This window comes from Cupressus sempervirens, chromosome 5, assembly GCF_028749045.1.
Source record: "Cupressus sempervirens isolate cs-2001-9-10 chromosome 5, ASM2874904v1, whole genome shotgun sequence".
NCBI lineage: Eukaryota > Viridiplantae > Streptophyta > Pinopsida > Cupressales > Cupressaceae > Cupressus > Cupressus sempervirens.
Genome location: NC_143122.1, coordinates 368,656,344 through 368,677,686, shown reverse-complemented (window position 1 = coordinate 368,677,686; position 21,343 = coordinate 368,656,344). Strand labels below are relative to the sequence as shown.

The following is a 21,343-nucleotide window of genomic DNA, read 5'->3' as shown; positions in this document are numbered from 1 at the left end:
TAGAATTTTCATCATATTAGGTACAATAAAATGAAAATTTAGTTGTTCCTAGCTCGCAGGATCAAATACTATTTTCCAAAGTGATAAAATTGCATATGCAAGGAATTGAAGAATAACTTCTATAAAGAGTTGAGTGTAAGGAGTTGAAGAAGCAAGTTGTACTTCTATGTAAATGCCATAATCATGAGGATCATTCCCTTGTAGAAACCTCTGCCACAATGACATTACCTCTAAACCATGCAAAGGATGTTGAAGTGGTTCCCAACCTTGTAACACTCTTATAGGCATTCTATACTTAGGATCATTGTTGTGCCAATACTTGAAACACTCATAAGAATTTGATATTTGGACTATAAATTCTCAAAGACACTTGCAAGTGATTCTAGTGTCACAGTACCTACCGCAACACTTTCCTAGATTCTATCTAGTGGCTCCCATAATATCCTCTATGTTGTCTATTTGTTGTTTCTGCCATGCAGTCTCTTTCTAAAGCCACTCATTCTTGTTCTCTTTCTAAAGTTTCTCCTTCTCCTTCACTCTCGTGTCTTAAATTTTGATTATCAAACTTATGAATATTTGCCTCTACCTTATCTAAGATCAACTTCATAGTGTGTTGCAACTATATCATAGGTGTTTGATCGTTGATAGCTTTCATTTTAGCATTCAAGTTTTCAAGCTTGGTCACAACCCTCACTTGCAGACCTCTCATGTTAAGCAATTTTTGTACTATTTCAATGCCATGTTCTTGCTTCTGAGCTAATAGTTCTTTAGATGCATTTTCTTGCAAAACATTAATTTTGTTGAACAATTGTAAACTCTTAGAAAGTGCATTATTGTTTTCATGTATGTATGTGTATATGTATGTATGTATGTACATATATATGTATGTATATAGAGATATCTTGTGGATTATAAACAAAAAAGAAAAGAAAACATGACATTAATCATTCCTCACTTGTTTTGATTGATTGTGGAGAGTTGCATGCGAAAGTGGGTGGAAAGCTCTAAACAAGAGTGGAGAGCTCTAAACGTTGGTGGAGATTAGTGGAGATCTAGGATTTTTTTGTCATTCCCTTGTGATCTCCATGCTCTTGCTTTGAGATTTTCTTTAAGGGGAGAAGAGGTACCTATGTAAATGTTCTTTTCCTTACCTTCTAAACATGTATCTCATGTTCATATATAATAGCTTTGGTCAAACTTATGTATAACTACTTATGATGATTGTATGCATATGTGTATGTATGTATGTAAATCATTTCACTATGTGAACTACTTTACATGCATACATAAACACTTGCATAGTACTTGTGCTAAATTAAATTAATCATTCATGTCTTGAATTCATACAAGAAATTATTCTTGCATTCAATCGAATTTATTCATGCCAAACTAAGTATGCATAAATTTGTACTTATATATTATATTATCTCTTGGTGATTGAGTAAAGATCTCGTGCATGATATCATCTAGGTAATTTGATAAGATGCATTCACATTAAGTCATAATAGGATCAATTAGATGATCCATTTATGTTACTTCATACTTCTTTTATTGAACATTTTGTTTAACATACTTAGTAATACTAGAATTATACAACTACAACTAGTAGTCTTGTTTATTTTATTTAATCATATACATTTAAGACTATTATTTTTCTTAAAATTACATAGTATATTTTTTATCACTAAAACACAAATATAGATCTCTGATAGTTATCTTTTTGAATTTCAAGATCTTCATTTTTAACGTGAAGAGTTTCCACTACTAGAAAATGAAATAGCCACAATGTGGAACCACATAGCTCATGGATTTTTCTATCAAATTATATTTTTATCCTTCAAAAATATTATAGGTGAATGTTCTTCTGATTTTCCATATATTTAATAATTTGTCACTTATCATTTGAGGTAATTTTCTATTATGAGATAGAGACATTTGTCATAAGGACATACGTGCCAATTTTGATCATCCCACTTTCAAAGTTGATTCCCTTATCAAATCAATGAAACTACTTGCAACTGAAACCCTGATTTTTTGCAACTTGTCTGATCATCATTCAGACAAATGAATCATCCCATATCCATAAACAACATCTAATCTTATGTAAGTCTTTCTCCTCTAAAGACCCAATACATGGAGCCATTATCATCATGAGTAGACTCACTCTCCTCAAACTAATTTAATCAAAATTATTCATACCAAACTAAGTATGTAGAAATCTGTACTTACAAAATATATTATCTCTTGGTGATTGAGTAAAGATCAAATACAATTTTCCAATGTGATAAAATTGCATATGCAGATGTATTCATGTATGTATGTATATATCAATATGTGTATATATATATATATATATGTATGTATATATGTATCTATATATCATATGGAGATCTAGAATTTCGTTGCCGTGCCCTTGTGATCACTGCATTTCGTTGTCATGCCCTTGTGATCTTTGCATCTCATTGTCATGCCCTTTTGATCTCTGCAACTTGTTCATTTTATTGTACCTAATATGATGAAAATTCTATAGGAATTTGTTGTCATGCCCTTGCGATCTCTACATCCCAAGTATCTACTGGTGTTGTTAATTTGGGCATCACTATATGATCCAGAATGTTATGTATTAAAACCAGTAGTAACTTCTCCCATGTCTTTGGAAAATGTAGCACAAGTTCAGGGTCCCTTGGCTCCTAAGAATTTGTAGCAGCCATTCTCATTGCTAGAAGAATAACTTCAGTAAAGAGTTGAGTGTAAGGAGTTGAAGAAGCAAGTTTTACTTTTGTGTAAATGCTATAATCACAAGGCTCATTCCCTTGTAGAAGCCATAACCTAGTTAAATATACGTATATATCAACCCAACTAATCAACAACTACACCCATTTAACTAGTTTATGGTTTATTTCTTTCTGAAAAAATCTGCTATGAAATGTTTTTGCAAAATTTATTGCGAACTCTTCCCATTTTTTCTGGTCTACATTATTTTTGTGGAGGATCTTGAGGTAAGTCACTTAGCACCTTAAAAAAGATCTCTCATTATATATACATACATACATATATGTATGTATGTATGTATGCGCCCTTGTGATCACTGCATTTTGTCATCGTGCCCTTATGACCTCTACATCTCGTTGTCATGCCCTTGTGATCTCTACATATGTATATACATATATATACATATGTATATGTATATATGTGTGTATATGTATGTATATAAACAAAGAGATCTTGCCATAATAGAAAACCAATAAAACTCACTCAACAAGTAGCATGGCCATAGATGCAATGGCAATGCCTATTGATAAGTAGATTCTCTTTTTCTCTCTCATTTTTCATGTGTTTATTTCACTTGAACTATTATTTCTTAGGGGGCATTTTCTAATATTGGATTCATTTTATGTAGGAGGCGATGAGGACATTCTTGGATGTACCTATGTGATGAATTGCTCATGAGTAAAGAAGATGGACTTCCACTGAGAGTAGCAGAGGTGATGAGGATATTCCAAGTACTTTAAAGATTGATCCTTTCTTAAAGATTTTAGATGTTAATGAGGAATTTAGATGTTAGTTGGGGGGGGGGGGGGGGGGGGGGAGGGGAGAATGAGCTTCCACCTTCATCTGGTTAGCCCTGATTAGTAGAGAATATTAAACTATTTTCAAAATCAAGTGAAGCTCAACAATAACCTATGATTGTATGACAAATAATTATATCAATCTCTTAGTTTCAAGCAATGCAAAAGGATGCCATAGTTCAATATGCAATGTCAATTCATATGCATATGACATCAGGCGAAGCTGAAAAACACAACAAGTTTGCATTTTTGTTAGAGGTCTTTAATTAGGTATTTTAATTTACAGATGTTCATGATGATGGTCTATAATTTTAAAAATTTAATAGATCTATTAAATAAATGTAATCCTTTTTTTTTTATCAGTGCCACTTGTTGTCCATGTATTTGAACACAACTATATGTGCATTCTCAATTCAGAGTGGCAGAATCTTATTTTGGATGCGATGGAAAAAATGATATGCACTAGAAGATGGGAAAATGATGTCACTTTTGCAGGTCTAAAACCTTTTTTGTGCTTTAAAGATTGATCCTTTCTTAAATATTTTAGATCTTAATGGGGAATTTAGATGTTAGGGGGGGCGTGGGGCCAAATGAGCTTCCACCTTTACATGCTTGGCCCTGCTTAGTAGAGAATATTTTAAACTATTCTCAAAACCAAGTGAAGTTCAACACTAACCTATGATTGTATGACAACTAATCGTATGAATATATTGGTTTCAGGCAATGTACAAGGACACCATAGTTCAATATGCAATCTTAATTCATATGCATACGACATCAGGTGGAGCTAAAAAACTCCAACAAGTTTGCATTTTTGTTAGAGGTTTGCATAGACTTATTAAATAAATGTAAATGTGCTAAATTTTTTCATCTCCTTCTATTATCCATCCATACAAAAGGCAATTACACCTGAATTCTCTATTTAGAGTGGAAAAATGACATGCACTAGAAGATGGGAAAATGATGTCACTTTTGCAGGTCTGGAACCTTTTATTGTACTCTAAACATTGATCATTTCTTAAACATTTTAGATGTTAATGGGGGAATATAGATGTTAGGGGGGGCTAGGGCCAAATGAGCTTCCACCTTCACATGGTTGGCTTTGATTAGTAGAGAATATTAAACTATTCTTGAAACCAAGTGAAGCTCAATATTAACCTATGATTGCATAACAGTATTAACCTATGATTGAATTATAGCTATTCAATGTTTGCCACCAACTTTTTTTATTAATACAACACATCATTGCAGTTGTGATGACTCGTTGTTGATATTGCAAAATTCCTGCAACATGTTTGTCCCAATTGTGATAGACATTTATGATGGCTTTTTGTGGGGCCCATAGCATTTTTGTCACACAGACATCACAATTGTGACGGTGTCTTCAATAGATTTTCATTGCAATTGTTACGATGAAAATAAATGGTTTATCAAAACGATAGCTCAATTTACAACACCTATGACCATTGCAATTGCGATGTTAACCCTTGCTGTCACAACTTGCGACATCAAAAGTTCGATGACTATCTAATGAGAGTCAATTCCAATTGATGTTGGTTGGGTGATGGGTTACCATCATAATTGCGATGGTTTGCCATTGCAATTCTGGCCCAAATCTAGTATTGTTAGTACACACATGTGTATTCTTTTGTGCATCTTGATCGTGGTTCCTTGACATGTAGTCCTTTTGGCCCACTTTTCTAATTTCATGTCACCTCATCCTTCTCTCCATTAGGGGGGTTCTTCTATTGGTTTTTATACTTCTTTGGTTTGATGGAGTGAGCTATGTATTCAGTATTTGTTCCTATGTACTAGGTGGATGTAGTGGCTGGGTACTTATGCATTTCAGTGAGATGGATTATTTACCACATATACACTCTTCTTTTTGCTCCTACTTTGGATGCAACCTTCCATGTTTGAATGAAATACTCTTCAGGCTTTGGTGTTTTATGCCATCTGTATCTTTGAGTTAAACTGTTTGAATTTGTGTGCCTCTTGATTCGAGTAGTGCCTTTTGAGAGCACTCATGTAGATTCTAGTCTTCTCTACTTGGTTAGATTCTATTTCAATGGAGGTTTTCAGATTAACAGTTACTTTTTGACAGAGTTTTACAACTTCTACATGCTTCAGTGGTGTTCTACATGATCATCTCTTTTATTCCTATCTTCTAGGACATTCCATAGTTTGGAGGCTTCTTCAGTCCTTCACTAGTTCTTTTCAGCAGTATTGCCATCTCTTTTTGGAGTAGAGTTTTTCCCATGTGGTTTTCTCTATTTTTCCTCTTTACAGAGATTTGGTTGTGCTTAGATACCTCATCAGGCTTTGTTGTCAGAACCCAAATATACTTTAGTTAGTAGTTTCTAAGTTTTTAGCTAGTCCTTAAGTTTATCTTAAGGGGGGTATTAGAGTAATTAGATTTTTTTTAATTAACTCTATTTTATTGAAGCTAAACTTTAGACATAATAATTAATCATTTTATTAATTATTATCATGCAACCTATGTTAGATTCCTATTAGGGTTTTGATCTCCTTTATAAGGACTGATCTCTCTTTATAATTTGCCAGTTCACTTTTGATAATAGCAATTTCTCGTTTTTCTCATCAAGAATGTCTCATCTATGGCTCTAGGATTTCCAACCTCCATAGCTTTCTTCTCTCTTTCTGAGACAGGTGTTTGCATGCAGGTGATTCTTGGGAGCTATAAGTTGAGCTTTCATCAACTTCAACATATTCCATTATCACTTTCAGAACTTTCCTCCATTTTTTCTTAATTTGGGTCATCTCAAAGAAACTCACATTTCTTTTAACTAATCTGGCCCTTTCTTTTGTACTCTTAGGAAAAAATTAATAGATTCCTTAAGAGTATTTGATATCTCTATAGAATTTCTTAAATGTGTTCGGAATACCAGTGACTTTCGCTATCAGGTCCATTGTTAGATCCACCTTTCTATTGTGTAGAATCACTTTCCCACCACTCCACCTATCAGAAAAGATCTAAGTAATTTCTTGGTCTGAACCTTTCATATGCTCAAGGAATTTGGTAATGCCACTCTTTTGTTGGATTTGTGACACTCTCTTTTTCTTCTTCCCCTTGTAGGTTCTTGGCTCAACATAATTAAACTCTCCATCCATTTTCATAGGAACAAAATTTTTTCCAGAGCCTGCAACTAAAATATGTGAGTTCATAGAGATGTGAACCTAAAAGCTTGATAAACAATAATCACCTTCACGAGGAGATATTTTTTCACCTTCATGGGGAGATATGTTTTGATCACTTCAATACTTGAGATCATCATATTACCATAAGTTGTCATTTCCATCGAAATTAGTGATGATCCAGGCTCGAAGGTTGATCTTTCCCTCATTAATAATATTTATTGACTCATCACTCATGTTGACAACACCTTGCCAAGTAATGATTTGATCACTATTAGTTCCTAACAACAAAGTTAGTTTCTCTAAAATCATGGGTGATATGAAAGTTACTAAAACTTTAATTTTGTCAATTATGTGTTTTATATCTTGCAAAACATGGTTTTCACCTTTTATGCAATTTACCACATTTTTTGAATCTCCCACCATCCAAACTTTTTCACATCCTGCCATTTTAGCAATTTGAATAGTATGGAGAGCTGCCATGGCTTCCACTATATGCAAAGTTTGGATACCTAGAGGGACTGCAATTGAACATATACTTTTACCCACTTCATCTCTCACAATCTTGCCACAATTGGTTTTTAAATTAGTTTCCCTTGAAATGATTTTCTATTTGACAAACTCATTTTTTAGGCTTATCTTCCCAACTCACTCAATTGTTTTTGCATATTTTAAATTGTTAAAACTTAGAGCTATTTATGTAGTAATTATGCATCTCCATTATTTTTGTAGTGATAAAAACCTCATAATTTATTTATTAGACTATGGTAGGGAACCCCATAAAAGTCATTTGATAATGTATGCTTGAGAAACAAATTCATTAGAAACTCATTGAAAAGTTCACAATCAAATCAATTGTATATAATTGACAATTTGATCACTGGATAGTAAGGTGGAAATTACTACTAGTGAGCTAAATTAGTAACTTGAAACTTTATCCCCACCCTTCAAAATATCACTATGAGTAGAGGAAATCACCCAGAAGCCGCCTAGGCTAAATTCACGCACCTAGAACTCCTCAACTCTAAGTCAAATTTTGTCATTTTTTATGGACCTCCGTAGGTGAGTAGGGAGCTTAAAGCTAAGGTTTCGACTTTTAGATATTACAAATCTCTTTGTAACGACTATGAAGTGCAGTGGTAAAAAAATGTCATTTCAAAATACTCACCCAATATTAGCTATGTTCATTTTTGAGGCTCTTATAAGAACAATAATTAGAAGTATCTACAATATCAATTACCCCTATTTCTTCCTATAATCTAACCATTGCAACTTGTACAAGTGCAATTGCTAGTTTTAAAGAAATAATTTATCGGAACAATTTAGCATGCGTAGAACACACTCCTTAAATAAGGCTGTGGTCCCATGGAAGCCAACTTCCTCAAAAATAGAGCCGCACCCGCTGAGATTTTTAAAGAAATTTGTAAGCTGAGAGCTCCTATGGATTTTGTAATTTGAGTTTCAGCTCCCAAATTTAAAGAAAAATTTTCTAAAAATTATTTTATGATAAAAGACTTTTTAAGTTTTAAAGTCTCAGTTTTTGACAAATGGCTAGATTTTTTCCTAAGTTGGTGGGGCTGTTTCCAGCCTCACCCCATTTTCATCCTGAGTTGGCCTAGTGGTGGAGAACTTGTACTCTTAAAAGAGGTCACAAGTTCAAATCCCACTGGGGGTAGGGTATGTACGCCTCGTTTATAGCGCCAAGTGCCTCTCGAAGAAGAGTACGAGATAGTCCCATATCACTGTCACCATACGTAAACCCAAAAACTATGGCATAGTGTCGTGGACTATAAAACTACATTTCCTTTCCTTTCCTTTGTCTGCTTCCTAAAAAAACAGAGCTCCTATTATGAAGGGAAAGATTCTAATTAAACTTGTAGCCCCTCAAACAAATTCTTATGGGACCCCCTGTACCTAAAAAATAAACCTGTAGCCCCACCTCATAGGACCCCTGCCTAAGTCCCCTCCTATTGAAATCTCCAATGACGATTTGCATGTCCTGGAGGTCAGAAAATTTACTTTTATTCTGGACTCTTCGAAATAAGAAAACAAGTTGAAAGGGGTGAGCAAATAATGAGCAGTCACTGTCGACATTTTTGACAGCGTGGCATAAATAAGTTCAATTTGAGTTCATAAAACACCAAAATCAGCGTCACAGGTACACCAACAATGTCCTCATCCTGATAACACCCTTTCGACATTGTATGTTTTCTCATTGTCTTCGCTACAACCAATCCGACGGCTATAAGTCGATCATGACTCTTTTATGGCTGGGAATGCTGTTGAGCAGGCGCCGTTCAGAGGGCTCGGGTTCGAACTGGTGGGGTATCACGTATCAGGAAGATCTGAACAATCAACCCAAAAAGAGAGGAAAAATATAATCTGAAGTGCTTATTCAGGTATATGCTCCGCTTAAATAATTTAATCCTCAATTTTTAATCTTTGGCGAGTTGTTGTGATAAAGTCTAAGTGGTAATATTTAATTTGGATTGCTTGATTTTGGTATTAAACTATGCATTGAGTATATTTAATGTTATCAGTTAATTAATCTGTAAATTGAGGTGGGTATATTCAATTTACTGGGCCTGAAATTTGTTCTGTCTTATTTTTCTCTTAGCTTAAATTTGACAGTGAATCCCTATTAACATATTTGATCCATTGTACGTATGCGATCACAATGTACATTATCATTGTGAGGTTTTGTACTTTTACCCCTTAAAAGGTATTAACCAAGAGGGCGTATGGATTTTGGCTTTTTGCTTCAGTTTAAAATTTCCCAGTTTCTGTTTTGTACATCTAAGCATGTACTCATACCTGAATTAATTAAACTTAAACCAAGTATGTCGACATATTCAATTTAAATTGACTTGGTTTGGCCGGCTTACATCATGATTTATTTTCTGTTTGGCTCAAGTCTAATGTGCTTGCTTCATCGACATTTTGCCCTATTTATATATACTAAATATGCTTATAATAGTTTAAGTGGCGTTCAGATTAATTATCATGTTTATATTCTTATTATATTGGTATCATATGGATGGCCTTTGCTATAAAAAAGATTTTCAGTGGGCATCGTATCTAGCATGCTGCGGCACGGTTTGAATCGAAGACTAAGTTGGGATATGTTCTCGTATCCATTTATTGATTTTGGTTTTGAGGTTAAATAAAGATGAATTGTTTAGACCACAAAATTCCTTAATATTTTAAAGATGACGACAGAGTTTCCTTGCCGCCTTCGGTTTCAGACCTATACAAAGTTTTAGTCATTCCCCGAATTTGAACTCTCAATTGTGTGTCACAAGTATGTGGGGGCAACGTACGTACGTGGGAGAATCATTCTGGACTTTCACTGTTCTCAATCGTCCATAAAAGGGAAATTTTTGTTGAGAATTGTTAAGATTTTGAATTTGCAATTCAGACGGGAAATACGCATCTTAGCAGGATTGCAAATTATTCAAAATGTCCTTCGAGGTATGGTATAGAATCATTCTGTGCATTAGAGTTTCTGTAGAAATGGTACCAATCTCGTTTTGCGTAAAATGCTCTGCGCTAGATCTTTCCTTGATTTTGGTGTATTCATATTTCATTATAGTTTTCTTTAATAGGTTTATGTTTTTTTTTCACAAAAAACATTTGTTTAGTATTTGAATTTGTGTGTGTTTCTATTTTGGTAACGATGTGTTCAGTGTTTGGGTTGCGCAATTCGTCTATCTCTGGGATTTACTCTAGATTTTGGTATACATGTTGAAATACAATGTTGGGCTTGGCGAATTGGGTGTTGCTCATTTTGCAGGCTACAAATTGACATGCATAAAAATTTAGTTCAACCTTAAGAGGAAAATTAGAAAACCACATGGAAAACATGGTCTGGGCTAAGCGTTGTAGTCTGTAATATGGTTATATGAATATGCATGTTTGCCTTAAATATGATCCCCACCTTTCAACTCTTCGCAACAAGTTTGAGTCCTACCATGCTGGTGAGCTTGCCTTCTTAATGGGGTTACAAGGTGCGCCGAACCCCATGGAATAGAACCTTGACATGTAATTTGTAACACTCCGCTCCCTACCCATTGCCCCAGAGTAAGCGGGTTTCGTTTGTTTTGTTCGGAATGAAAATTTGAAGATTTTGGCGCAAATGGATGGTATGGGTTTTATTTAATAAGGGTTTTACTGGTTTGATTCCTGTTCATGTTTTTAGCATATAGATGTTGATGACTTTCGTCATTGGATCTCGGTAATCACATAATTTGCAGATATTGTCTTACAAATTTTGTGGACTTCATTCCATTGGGATTTCACATGTTATATCTAAATTGAAAATTAGTAGATGGTAGTATTCATTGTCATATAGTTGTGAAGAAAAGTGAAGATGTCAAGACAAAGAAGACAGTCTTGTGAGACTGCCTGTCAATCTTACTATATGTTTTTCTACTTATGCTGTAGACGTGTACTCAATCTGTGTAATGTTGGGCTTAGCACTAAACATTAGCTATGTTTTTCACTTCATTTCATCACGGTTGGATTTTGGTATCCCGGAAGAAGAATGGTTGTGTAAGAGAATTTCAGTCTCACATCCGGGTAATTGGATGTGAAGTTTATTCACATATTTTGGTCATATTGAGAGTTCGTAGATTGTTTGGAGTCCGTAGTTTTACTTAGAAAACTAGCAGATTTAGTATATGGGGATAAGAAGGGCATCATCTGATTAAGGTCCTAGTGGATCAGTTTCCATTGAAAATATGTAGATTTTAATATATTGCTTAATTGGGATCTCAGAGGTTAAATGGAGGCCAAAAATTATTAGAATAGAGTACTCATTGCTATGTAGTTGGGAAAAAGAAAAATGAAGATCGAACAATAACATCATAACATGAAAGAAATGGAACTGTCCAAGTCTGCCTTTTGATCCTTTGTTTTTATTTTAATCCAATACCAGTGTATTCAATCTGCATGCCGTTGGCCTTAAATGCTAAACCTTACTTTTGCCTGCTGGGGTTGCGCTAGTTATATTTACCTTTGAAATTAATAGTTTTTAGTATTCATTGCCATGTAATCAGCAAAAAGGAAAATAAGCTATTGGCATAGTCTGCCTTTTGTTCTTTCTTATTTTCCTAAGTGGTTGAATGGATATGAGTATATAGGTTTGACATGCTGATATTGTGATTTTTTTGGGACTGGATATGCCCATACAAAAATCTAAAAACATATACAAGTCATTGCAGCCTCGAAACAGGATTCAGAAGACTAGATATCATGCATATGCTAAACAAAATGCCATTATATTACAAGTTTCAATTTGAAATACGATATACAAGCATGAAATGTTTCTGGATTTGATTATTTTATAATTTACATAGATATGTCCCATGAAACTCCATGATGCATTGGCAGGAAATACGAGGCAAGAGGAGAAAAAGTTTGGTTGCAATTTGCATATCTTGGATGTCATGATAGATATTCATTGTTCAATACCAGGAACAGAAATAAACATCATTTGTATCTTTATCAAGATCAACATCACCATCATCATTGACATTATGCGGTTAAGGTAGATTAGAAGATCCAGAGGCAACCTCACTTCTATTTGTTGTAAAAGTATGTTGGCTGTCTGACTCCTCAAAAAGTGAAAAAAATTGCAGAATCAGAGGAGATTGTCACACATCTTACTCATCAAATTGAATGCAAGTGAAAATGATCACCAGGTTAGTGTCTAGGGCATTGTTTTGATGGTCAAATGTCAAGCAGAATGCAGTAAACTTGTTGTCTGCTACTGGAATCTTCTCGAGATAGCTAATCAGCCAGACATGTTCATGAACGATCCAAAATCAACCTGTGCACATTCCTTGGCTGAACCCACAAGAAAATTGAACCCCATTCTGTTTTTGTCATTTGATTCCAATTCTAAAACAATTGCACCTGGTTATGCCTAGTTTTGAGGCCGATTGAGTGAATTTTTGTTTTCTCTATATAAACAAATGGTTCAACCTATACCTTGTTCACTTTGGATGCTAAGCCTTTTCTTCTTGGCTTCACAATATATTACAACGTCTTTGTCTTTACATTAACAACTAGCAGACCTAGAGTATGATGTGGGCTTGGCCAGCATTGGGTTTCACTAGTTCTATTCATGTTGAAAATTAGAAGTTTTTTAATGGAGTTTTTTCTCATATCTCTTTAGCTTAGGAGGCTTCTGTATCATCTGCACACCGAAATGCTGGAACTTCTTGCTGTACATTTTCTTTTGATAATCTTTCCAATATTCTTTATATTCATTTCTATATAACGAGGTTACTTTAAGTGATTTTAGAATTGAAAAACTAGAGGATTTTTATGCGCTGAAAAATTTCACATCGATTTTTCTTTTATTTAATGATCTATACAGTTAAGTATTCTTTCATATTTTTTAACCCTATATCTATTGCAAACAAAGATCTAATGTTTAATTGTTTATGATTCCATGGGCACAATAACATTTGAATCTACTGGTAATTTCACTTTCACTTGTTTAGAATAGCTTTTTATGTTATAAATGCACTATATCAACAGATCTCAACTTAGATTCTAATCTGTATTTGATTGTCAGGCACTGTAGATCATAGTTTTATCTCAACTTGTCCCCCTTTCGTGTACATATGTAGTCAGATCCATTTCATAAGAAGGATCCAGTTATCTTTCTGCTGCTTAGAGTCCCCTCAATTCTCGTCTAGGTTAACCTGTATTGTAAGTTTTACGAGAGCATGTACCTTCTAAGTGGACTTGAGCAATATCAAATCATATTAACAATTATTCTAGTTTGAGGTAAATGTGAGCAGTATAAATTGTACAAAGTGCTTGGTTTGAGTGTGTTAGAAAGGGACACTGTAAGTGTTTTTATTTCTATCTGATCGGAGTTCTCTAGTCTTTGCAGACCTGACTAAGTATTTAGTATTGATCTTGCATGCAGGAGTTGACAGGCAGCTGCAGTGACGGAATAGTGATTTGCTTCTTATATCTAAAAGAGAGGGCTCAGGGCATAGGAGGTAATTCATCAAATGTCACTCTTCGCTGTTTTGTTGAGAGTTCTAATCATATTCTTCCATCTTGAAAAGTTATATACTGATTGATAAACAGTTATGATGATTACAGCTATGTTAATTATAAGAAAACTAGTGGAAATCCTTGATTAATACTGTTTGGCTTTACCCATAATACGATTTTGTTATATCCTTAACAATGTTACTGAAAGTGAAAATTAATAATCTCTCTATATTTAATTGTTTATTTGATGATATAAGTACTATCTGTAGTAGACGACTTGAAGTAAGAGAAGGCTCTTGGTTCTTTGATATGATCACAGGTTTAGTTGATGCCTTCTGCAGTAAAATTAAAAAAATCATGTTTCTTATAAATCCATGAATGTTACCCAAATATACCAATGTCAAGAGTGGTATTTTAGAAAATGAACTCCTTGAATTTCATGTCCAAGCTTTCAAAAATAGTGGGGTGTCTTCCCAACTGACAATGAAAATTATATCTTTAATCCTGGTTAAAACAAGCCACTACTAATATTGAAATATTCTTAGGATAATAGATAAAGGAAAATCATAATATGTCACCATGAAGTAATGCTGATGATGATATTTACTTTCCTTGAAAATTGACAAAACCTATTGGACCTATGAATCAACGAGTCACTGTGTTTATGTTACTTCTCTATACTTGAGTATATAGATCATGATCAGCAGTTTTGAAAAGTAGTTTTATAGAATTTTGTATGTTACAGAGAATTCCACATATTCGTAAGAGCAGGGAAAATAATATTCCTGTCAGAAAGTTGTGGCTAACAATTAGGATTGTGAGCAAATAATGCAATATCTCACTAATATATGTGGTGTTTAAAGAGCAGAATATACATGAGGCAGACCTTTTTATAAATTCATGCAACATTTTTTGCTTTTGGAAATGAAATTGGGCTAATTTTCAAAAAAATGAAAAAAGGAAAACGAAGGAACTAATGAAATTGGGCTCATTTTCAAAAAAATGAAAAAATGAAAACGAAGGAACTAGTAGTTTACCCCTAGTAGCATGTTTTTCATATCCATTTTAGAAAATGTAATCATAGAGTTGTTCATCTGCAACAATGAAAACCACCGTTTTCCAAGAAGAAAGAAAGACAGAGAGATTTTCATAATGTCGATAAGGCCAAAGCAGCCTATGGGACTACCTAAGTAGCATACACCCTAAGAATGGGGTTCCAAGGTCTTGAGCACTTCGTAACCTCTTCTTTGATAATATATTTTGATCACAAGGTTTTCTGTTCTGTCTAGTAGTGCTTCCTCAAATAGGTTACAGAATTGCCCGCTTCTAAGAGATATCCACATATCTGGAACAGATTTCATTGTATGCTGGGCACTCCATGATAAAATGTTGCTCTGTCTCTACTGTGCCTCTGTTGCAATATAGTCGAATCTTTTCTTCCCATGATGAGAACTAGTCTTAAGTTGGGCTATGATCACTTTTCTTCTCCTTTTGATATATGCTCCTATGTATGTTTTTTCCTCATGGTCTGTTGTGGGGTTAAATTCTTTAATATAGTAGGTGTAGTTTGCATCCATTCTTTTTTATATGGCAGAGTAGGGTCTTTCTTATCTATCCAAATGTCATAAATGTTATTATGGCTTTCTTATCTATCCAAAGTTCTAAATGTTATGTTTAAAATTACAGATATTGTTGACACGGGTTCTTGGAATTTTTTTTATTTGTAAAGACAATTGGCTCGTGTATTATGTTCCTCTTGAGTTTCTGGGATGGGGATGGCAGGGGGCAGCATGGTGGGTTTCAGGGATGCGAGGTCATTTTTAGAACAAATCCAAAACCATACCATAAGAAATTTCAATTATTCATCCAATGCATTCATCATATACCATTATAAACCTTGTTGCATAGACAATAGGGCTGAATTGAGAATTCACATGAGAGTGAACACACCAACCAAATTCTGTTGTTTGCATTTTAAATATGGATATGTTATATTTAAATGTAATGAGGTGAAATAACATTATGTCACTTTCATTCTTTTCGTTATCATCACTAGGCCTAGAAGGAACATTATTTAACTAGCTCTTACAGGCTACTACTGTTCTTAGGGGTGGATTAGACTGGCACAAGCACTATAAGATCAAAGGAAAAGGACATTGACATAGATGGGTTGGGATACACATTATTTCACTTCTTATCATGTTGTGGTTGTTGTTCACCATTCAACTTCTTCTCTGTTGTCTGTAGAAATACTAGCCATAACTATGACTACTTAGATATAATCAATAATCATTCATTTACTGTTGGCATTTTATGTCAGCTCCTTAATTTAAGTTTTAATCCTCGCTCAGGCTTTTCAGTTCTCACTCTGCTTCTCTTATTGATGCCTCTTAAGGATGCACTCTTATCTCACTGTTATTAATCAATCCGAGTATGCCTCGGAACTGCAGAAATGATTTTCAATGTTCATTCGACAATTAAATAGTGTTCCAAAAAGGCTTATACCTTACAGGAGTTCATAGAACAATATTAGAACCACATTCCTGTATATGGTGGCTGCTAGGGCACTAATGTTATCCATTCATACTGGTATGGATGCCATCGACTCATAGTAACGAGAATCATGGCATTTCACGTGATTCGGCAGTTTGATTCAAGCTAGGCAATTTTTTGTGAATCGGTGAATCGAATCGACGATTTCTTGGCATGACTCGCCATGAATCGGCTGGAAAAATCAGGCAGCCCAATTGGGCAACTAAAAAACCTTTAAAAAAAGAACTTTTTTAATGACTTTTTTTTCACATTTCTCTTTCTTATAACTCTAAAAGGCCTTCCATTTGTTGAGTATGACAAAAAGAGAGAAAAAGTGAGAGATAGGCTAGAGCTAGAGCAGATGGACTTTTCTTTTCATTTTGTTTACAGATAAACATATGTTTCATGGATTTTCATCTTACATACATTTATGATTTGATGTCATTGGTTTTATGGATCTTCATCTTACATACATTTATGATTTGACAACATTTATAATTCTATATATCTATGTCGTGACTCATTATGATCCTATGATTTCTATTTACTTAAGCTAAAATTTATATTTTACATATGTGATGGATAAATAATTTATGTTCCTTGTTTATGTATGTTAGATTCTATTTGATGATGTTATAATGTGTTTAAGTTACTCAATAAAGGGTGCATGAAATAAGTTTTAACTTATTAAAATCTCTAAATTTCAAGGGTTTTTTAAATTTGCTGATTCATAGCTGATTCAATTCTTATTCATGGCCAATCCACAATTCGATTCGGCTTTGCCGATTCTGCTCTGATTCCGATTCTCGTTACTTTGCATTGACTACATCTCATAGAGCTAGAATGAATGGTGCTACCCTAAAGATGCTTCTATCATGATTGGTGATGCTTTGAAGCTGGTCATAGCATGAATGCCCTCACTAACAAATGGAGCACAGCATTACCTTTGTTTTTACAATTTTTTGTCTTTCAAAGTGCTGGGCTATATGTGACAGGTGGCTGTCATTTAGGTGGTCAGCTGTTCCCTAGTCCTGATTTGCCTTTCTAGGAACATTTTTACCTTTTTAATCAGAGGATGGCCCCAAGAACTTCTCATAGGTGGCAGTCGGAGGATTTTCCCAGGGGATGAATCTTTGATCTTTGTATAAGTATGATATGTTTGTAAATATATGTATCAATATTTAAATCTGAAATTGCAATTTTGTTTGAATCAAAATGCATCATTTATTGCTTCCAAGAAACACAGGTTACATGCTACAGCTTTGTATGGGAGGTCTCTTGCTAAACACGGCAGCATGGCTATCACTTGTACCTTTAGTCCTTGGAGGGATTGTCTAGACATCTTTGTTGATAGTGATACTTGTGGATTTTCCTTTATAGTCAATGCTGATTCTTGCCTGAATATCTTCAACCACTCTAGACTGTGGAGGGATGGATCATCTCAAGACATTGCCTTAAATCTCAACTTACAGAAAAAGTAAATAACCTTCAGTGACTTTCTTTTTCTCCTAAATATATATTGCATTTGTTTCTAATCAACTACACATACGATGTCATGGAAAATGCTCAACAATCTGCTAGACGATTGTGTGAAAGTCAATCCATGGTTGGAGTTTTTCCTCTTTTATGCATTAGTCTGGTTATCTCAATTCCAATTCATAGCTGTGATTTTCTACATCAGCATTTTTATCATCCAAAACAATGGAAAATAATTTTTTTTCTAGTGAAAATCAGGTAACAGCTGCATAACATTAGTCAAATTTATGAACTTCTAATTGGAACCAATTATAAGTGAATAATGTTGCCTTAATCATTATGATTTAGAACACTATGAATCAAGTGTTTTCTTGTGAGATAGTTGTGCATACAATCGTCGATTATATAACAGTTTTATTGGCATAATCTTGTATGGAATGATCAGAAGCTTCACTTAAGCTGTATTTCAGATGATTAAATTACTTGGATGAAAAATAATGAGAAAAACTATCATTTTCTGTAAGTAATAACACTTAACCGTAGTGGTAAAGTTTCTTGATTTTTAGTACAGAGCACTATACTATTTAAACATCAACATTGTCTTAAAAATGAAAGTTCCATTCACCTTCTTAAAAAGAAAGATGAAGTGATGCTATAGACTGTCGACAGGAGAAGCACCATGCAGTTTATTCAATGTGGTGGCTCTCAAATAGATAGTAAATTACTTTTGCACTGTTTGCCTGGAGGATTTGTTTAATATGAAAATTGTCATTTGTTATTTCTTCAGGTTTAGCACTGAAAACAATGGGAACTTCCGATTGTGGAACTTCCAGTGATGAGGAATGCCGAGACAAGCAGGCTGCTCTGTATTTAAAGACAATTGCCATTTTTGCGATTCTTGTAATGGGTGCTTCTGGAGTGGCATTGCCTCTTTTGGGAAGGAGATTGAACTTTATCAGGACAAGTGGAAACTTTTTTGTAGTTGCTAAGGCCTTCGCTGCTGGAGTTATTCTAGCAACAGGTTTTGTTCATATGCTATCAGATGCTGAAGCAGCTCTTACTGATCAGTGTCTGCCAGATATGCCATGGTCAAAATTTCCATTTTCTGGTTTCATTGCAATGTTGGCTACATTGTGCACTCTTTTAGCTGACTTTTTGGGTACACAATATTATGAGAAGAAACATTTGAAGGAGCAGAATGCACAGAATGGTGTCATGTCAATTTGCCATATCGAGGAGCAGCAGAATTGGCCTGAATTGATGCCTGCTTCATCTGTTGAGGATGGAAATGAAAAGATGCCAGATGAAGAACATGGTGACAGACACATGCATATTGTAGGCATGCGTGCTCATGCAGCATCCCATAGTCACAGTCATCCTCATGGTCATCATTCTTGTGAAGACGAAACGCATGAGCATGTTCATAAGCAATTTGGGCATACACATAGTGAACACATCATGCCTGAACCTTCCCAAAACATTCGACATATTGTAGTTTCCCAGGTTGAGCACTGTTTTTTAGCTTTAGTGTTGTAGCATAGTTTAGGTTTTACAATTTTGGAAGCCATTTTCAAGTTTAAAGCTGATGGTCATGTAAAATCAGTAAGGGCAAGAGGTGTAGTATGATCCATTGTCGCATTTGATTTATTTTAATTGGTGCATATGACACTTCTTCAAATAGAATTTATTTTAATTGGTGCATATGACACTTCTTCACATAGATGACCTAGTGGCACATATTTCATTTGATATATTCTTGGGAAACAATTGTTAGGTAGCATGGAATTAATTGGGTTTATGTTCTCTGATCCCTCTAGCCTATAAAGATATAAAATCTATTAGTTTAACTTGGATATGTATCTCGTGAACTTTTTTAGAAGCCTTCTAATTTATAGCTGACTTACTGATCTGAATACAATAATGCAGGTTCTAGAAATGGGAATTGTCTCACATTCAGTTATTATTGGTCTTTCGCTTGGAGTTTCTCAGAGTCCGTGTACAGTTAGGCCCCTAATGGGAGCATTATGCTTTCATCAATTTTTTGAAGGCTTTGCACTTGGAGGCTGTGTTTCGCAGGTCTCATTTACTGTCTTTTTAACATATTTGAAGTTTTCTTATGGGTTTGGTATTGGCATTCTTATCTCAGTATGTGCTGTTGGCATTGCAAATGTGCAGGCAGGTTTCAAATCTATCTCAGCTACCATTATGGCCTCTTTCTTTGCAATCACTACTCCTGCAGGAATTGGCATTGGTATTGGAATATCTTCGATATACAATCCAAATAGCCCAAGAGCACTTGTTGTGGAGGGTATATTTGATTCTATATCTGCAGGGATTCTCATATATATGGCTTTGGTAGATCTCATTGCAGCGGATTTTCTCAGCAAGGGAATGTGTTGCAATCCAAGATTGCAAGTTGTATCTTACATTGCCTTAATTGTAGGTGGTCTTATGATGTCATCCCTTGCAATATGGGCATGAAATATAGTTATTCTCTTAGTGTGAATATTGAGCATCTATATTTCACATTTGAATAGACATTGCGCACTTTTATCAGGCAGAGCTCACAGGGGAAGTTATTCTGTACGGTGTGAAGGAATATGGTCCATGTACTGGTGCATTTGCCGGGCGCACAAATAAAATCTATGTTGCTTAGAGATTCTCGCAGTAAGTCGGTGGCGGATCCAAACATTTTATTTCTGAGCATCTGCATTAAATGATCGACTCAAGTATGTTTTCTTGAATTCATCATTTGTTAGGATCTCCAAAATGGAGTGGAAGAGTTTTGAAGTTGCATTCTGTCGGGAGAAGTACTGCAGGACAATTGCTGAACTTTTGACAATCAATATTAATGGCTTTCTGATCTGTTTAAAGCTGTTTTGTCACACGGGCAGCTGAGCTAAATATTAGATGGGGACTGAAAATTAAACCTTCATTGTTCCCATGCAACAAATTATAGATTCCTGAATGACAGTGTAACACAAGTTATTTAAATAATATAACCAAAGATCTCGTGACTATCTGTAGCTTCTAGCCTTCGCTTTTCTTTCTTTTCTCGGTGGAGTTTGTAGAATTTGACACTCCTTACGCCCTTTAGAACTGTAAGAAGCAATGTAGTTCCGGAATTTGCTTAAATTTGATCCATTTCTTCCTTGCCTAATTGTAGAAACGTCGACCTTGTAGGTTTTAATAATTTCTGAGTTTTTGGTTTTTTTCATCTGTTGTTAAAAGTGCAACTAGTATGTGTATTGGCAGCGATTTTTGTTTCATAGTATCTATTGGCAGGGATTTTTGTGTTATAAAATGACAAATTGATTGGAACATATATAAGGGGTATCAGTGTCGAGGATATAAGGGGTATCAGTGTCGAGGATCTGGGCATGCATATTTACAGCGGAAATACCACTTTGGAGATTATGATTGCATAGTTATGCAGGTTGACCCCTTCTTTGATGCCAATATACCGTAAAATGTCTGTACTGAATCACCTCTGACATTTGTACTGTAAAATACATCCATAAATGTTTTTTCTTTAATATGTAGAGTTGCACCAAATGCCCATTGGTTGCACCATTGCCAATTTGGGGCTGCTT

At 34.7% G+C, this 21,343-nt stretch overlaps 1 protein-coding gene across 3 annotated transcripts; it reads left to right on the top strand.

Moving 5' to 3' along the window:
* Window positions 1-9,000: 9,000 nt before the first annotated feature.
* Window positions 9,001-20,770, top strand: LOC149556276 (zinc transporter 4, chloroplastic-like). Of its 3 annotated transcripts, XM_089830476.1 has the most exons (7): window positions 9,001-9,124; window positions 9,784-9,855; window positions 9,935-10,196; window positions 13,669-13,744; window positions 18,538-19,253; window positions 19,677-19,826; window positions 19,926-20,770. In XM_089830476.1, exons 3-7 carry the CDS (start codon window positions 10,185-10,187, stop codon window positions 20,229-20,231), a joined length of 1,260 nt encoding a protein of 419 aa, XP_089686602.1. In that variant the 5' UTR covers window positions 9,001-9,124; window positions 9,784-9,855; window positions 9,935-10,184; the 3' UTR covers window positions 20,232-20,770. The 3 variants fall into 3 exon arrangements, with proteins under 3 accessions (XP_089686602.1, XP_089686603.1, XP_089686604.1); XM_089830477.1 differs by having other exon boundaries at window positions 9,784-10,196; XM_089830478.1 differs by lacking the exons at window positions 9,784-9,855; window positions 9,935-10,196.
* Window positions 20,771-21,343: the final 573 nt, after the last annotated feature.

Coding starts and splice junctions, on each gene's coding strand:
- LOC149556276 (XM_089830476.1), top strand. Junction 13,745..18,537: donor GAGGGCTCAGGGCATAGGAG/GTAATTCATCAA, acceptor TTATTTCTTCAG/GTTTAGCACTGAAAACAATG. Junction 19,254..19,676: donor GACATATTGTAGTTTCCCAG/GTTGAGCACTGT, acceptor ACAATAATGCAG/GTTCTAGAAATGGGAATTGT.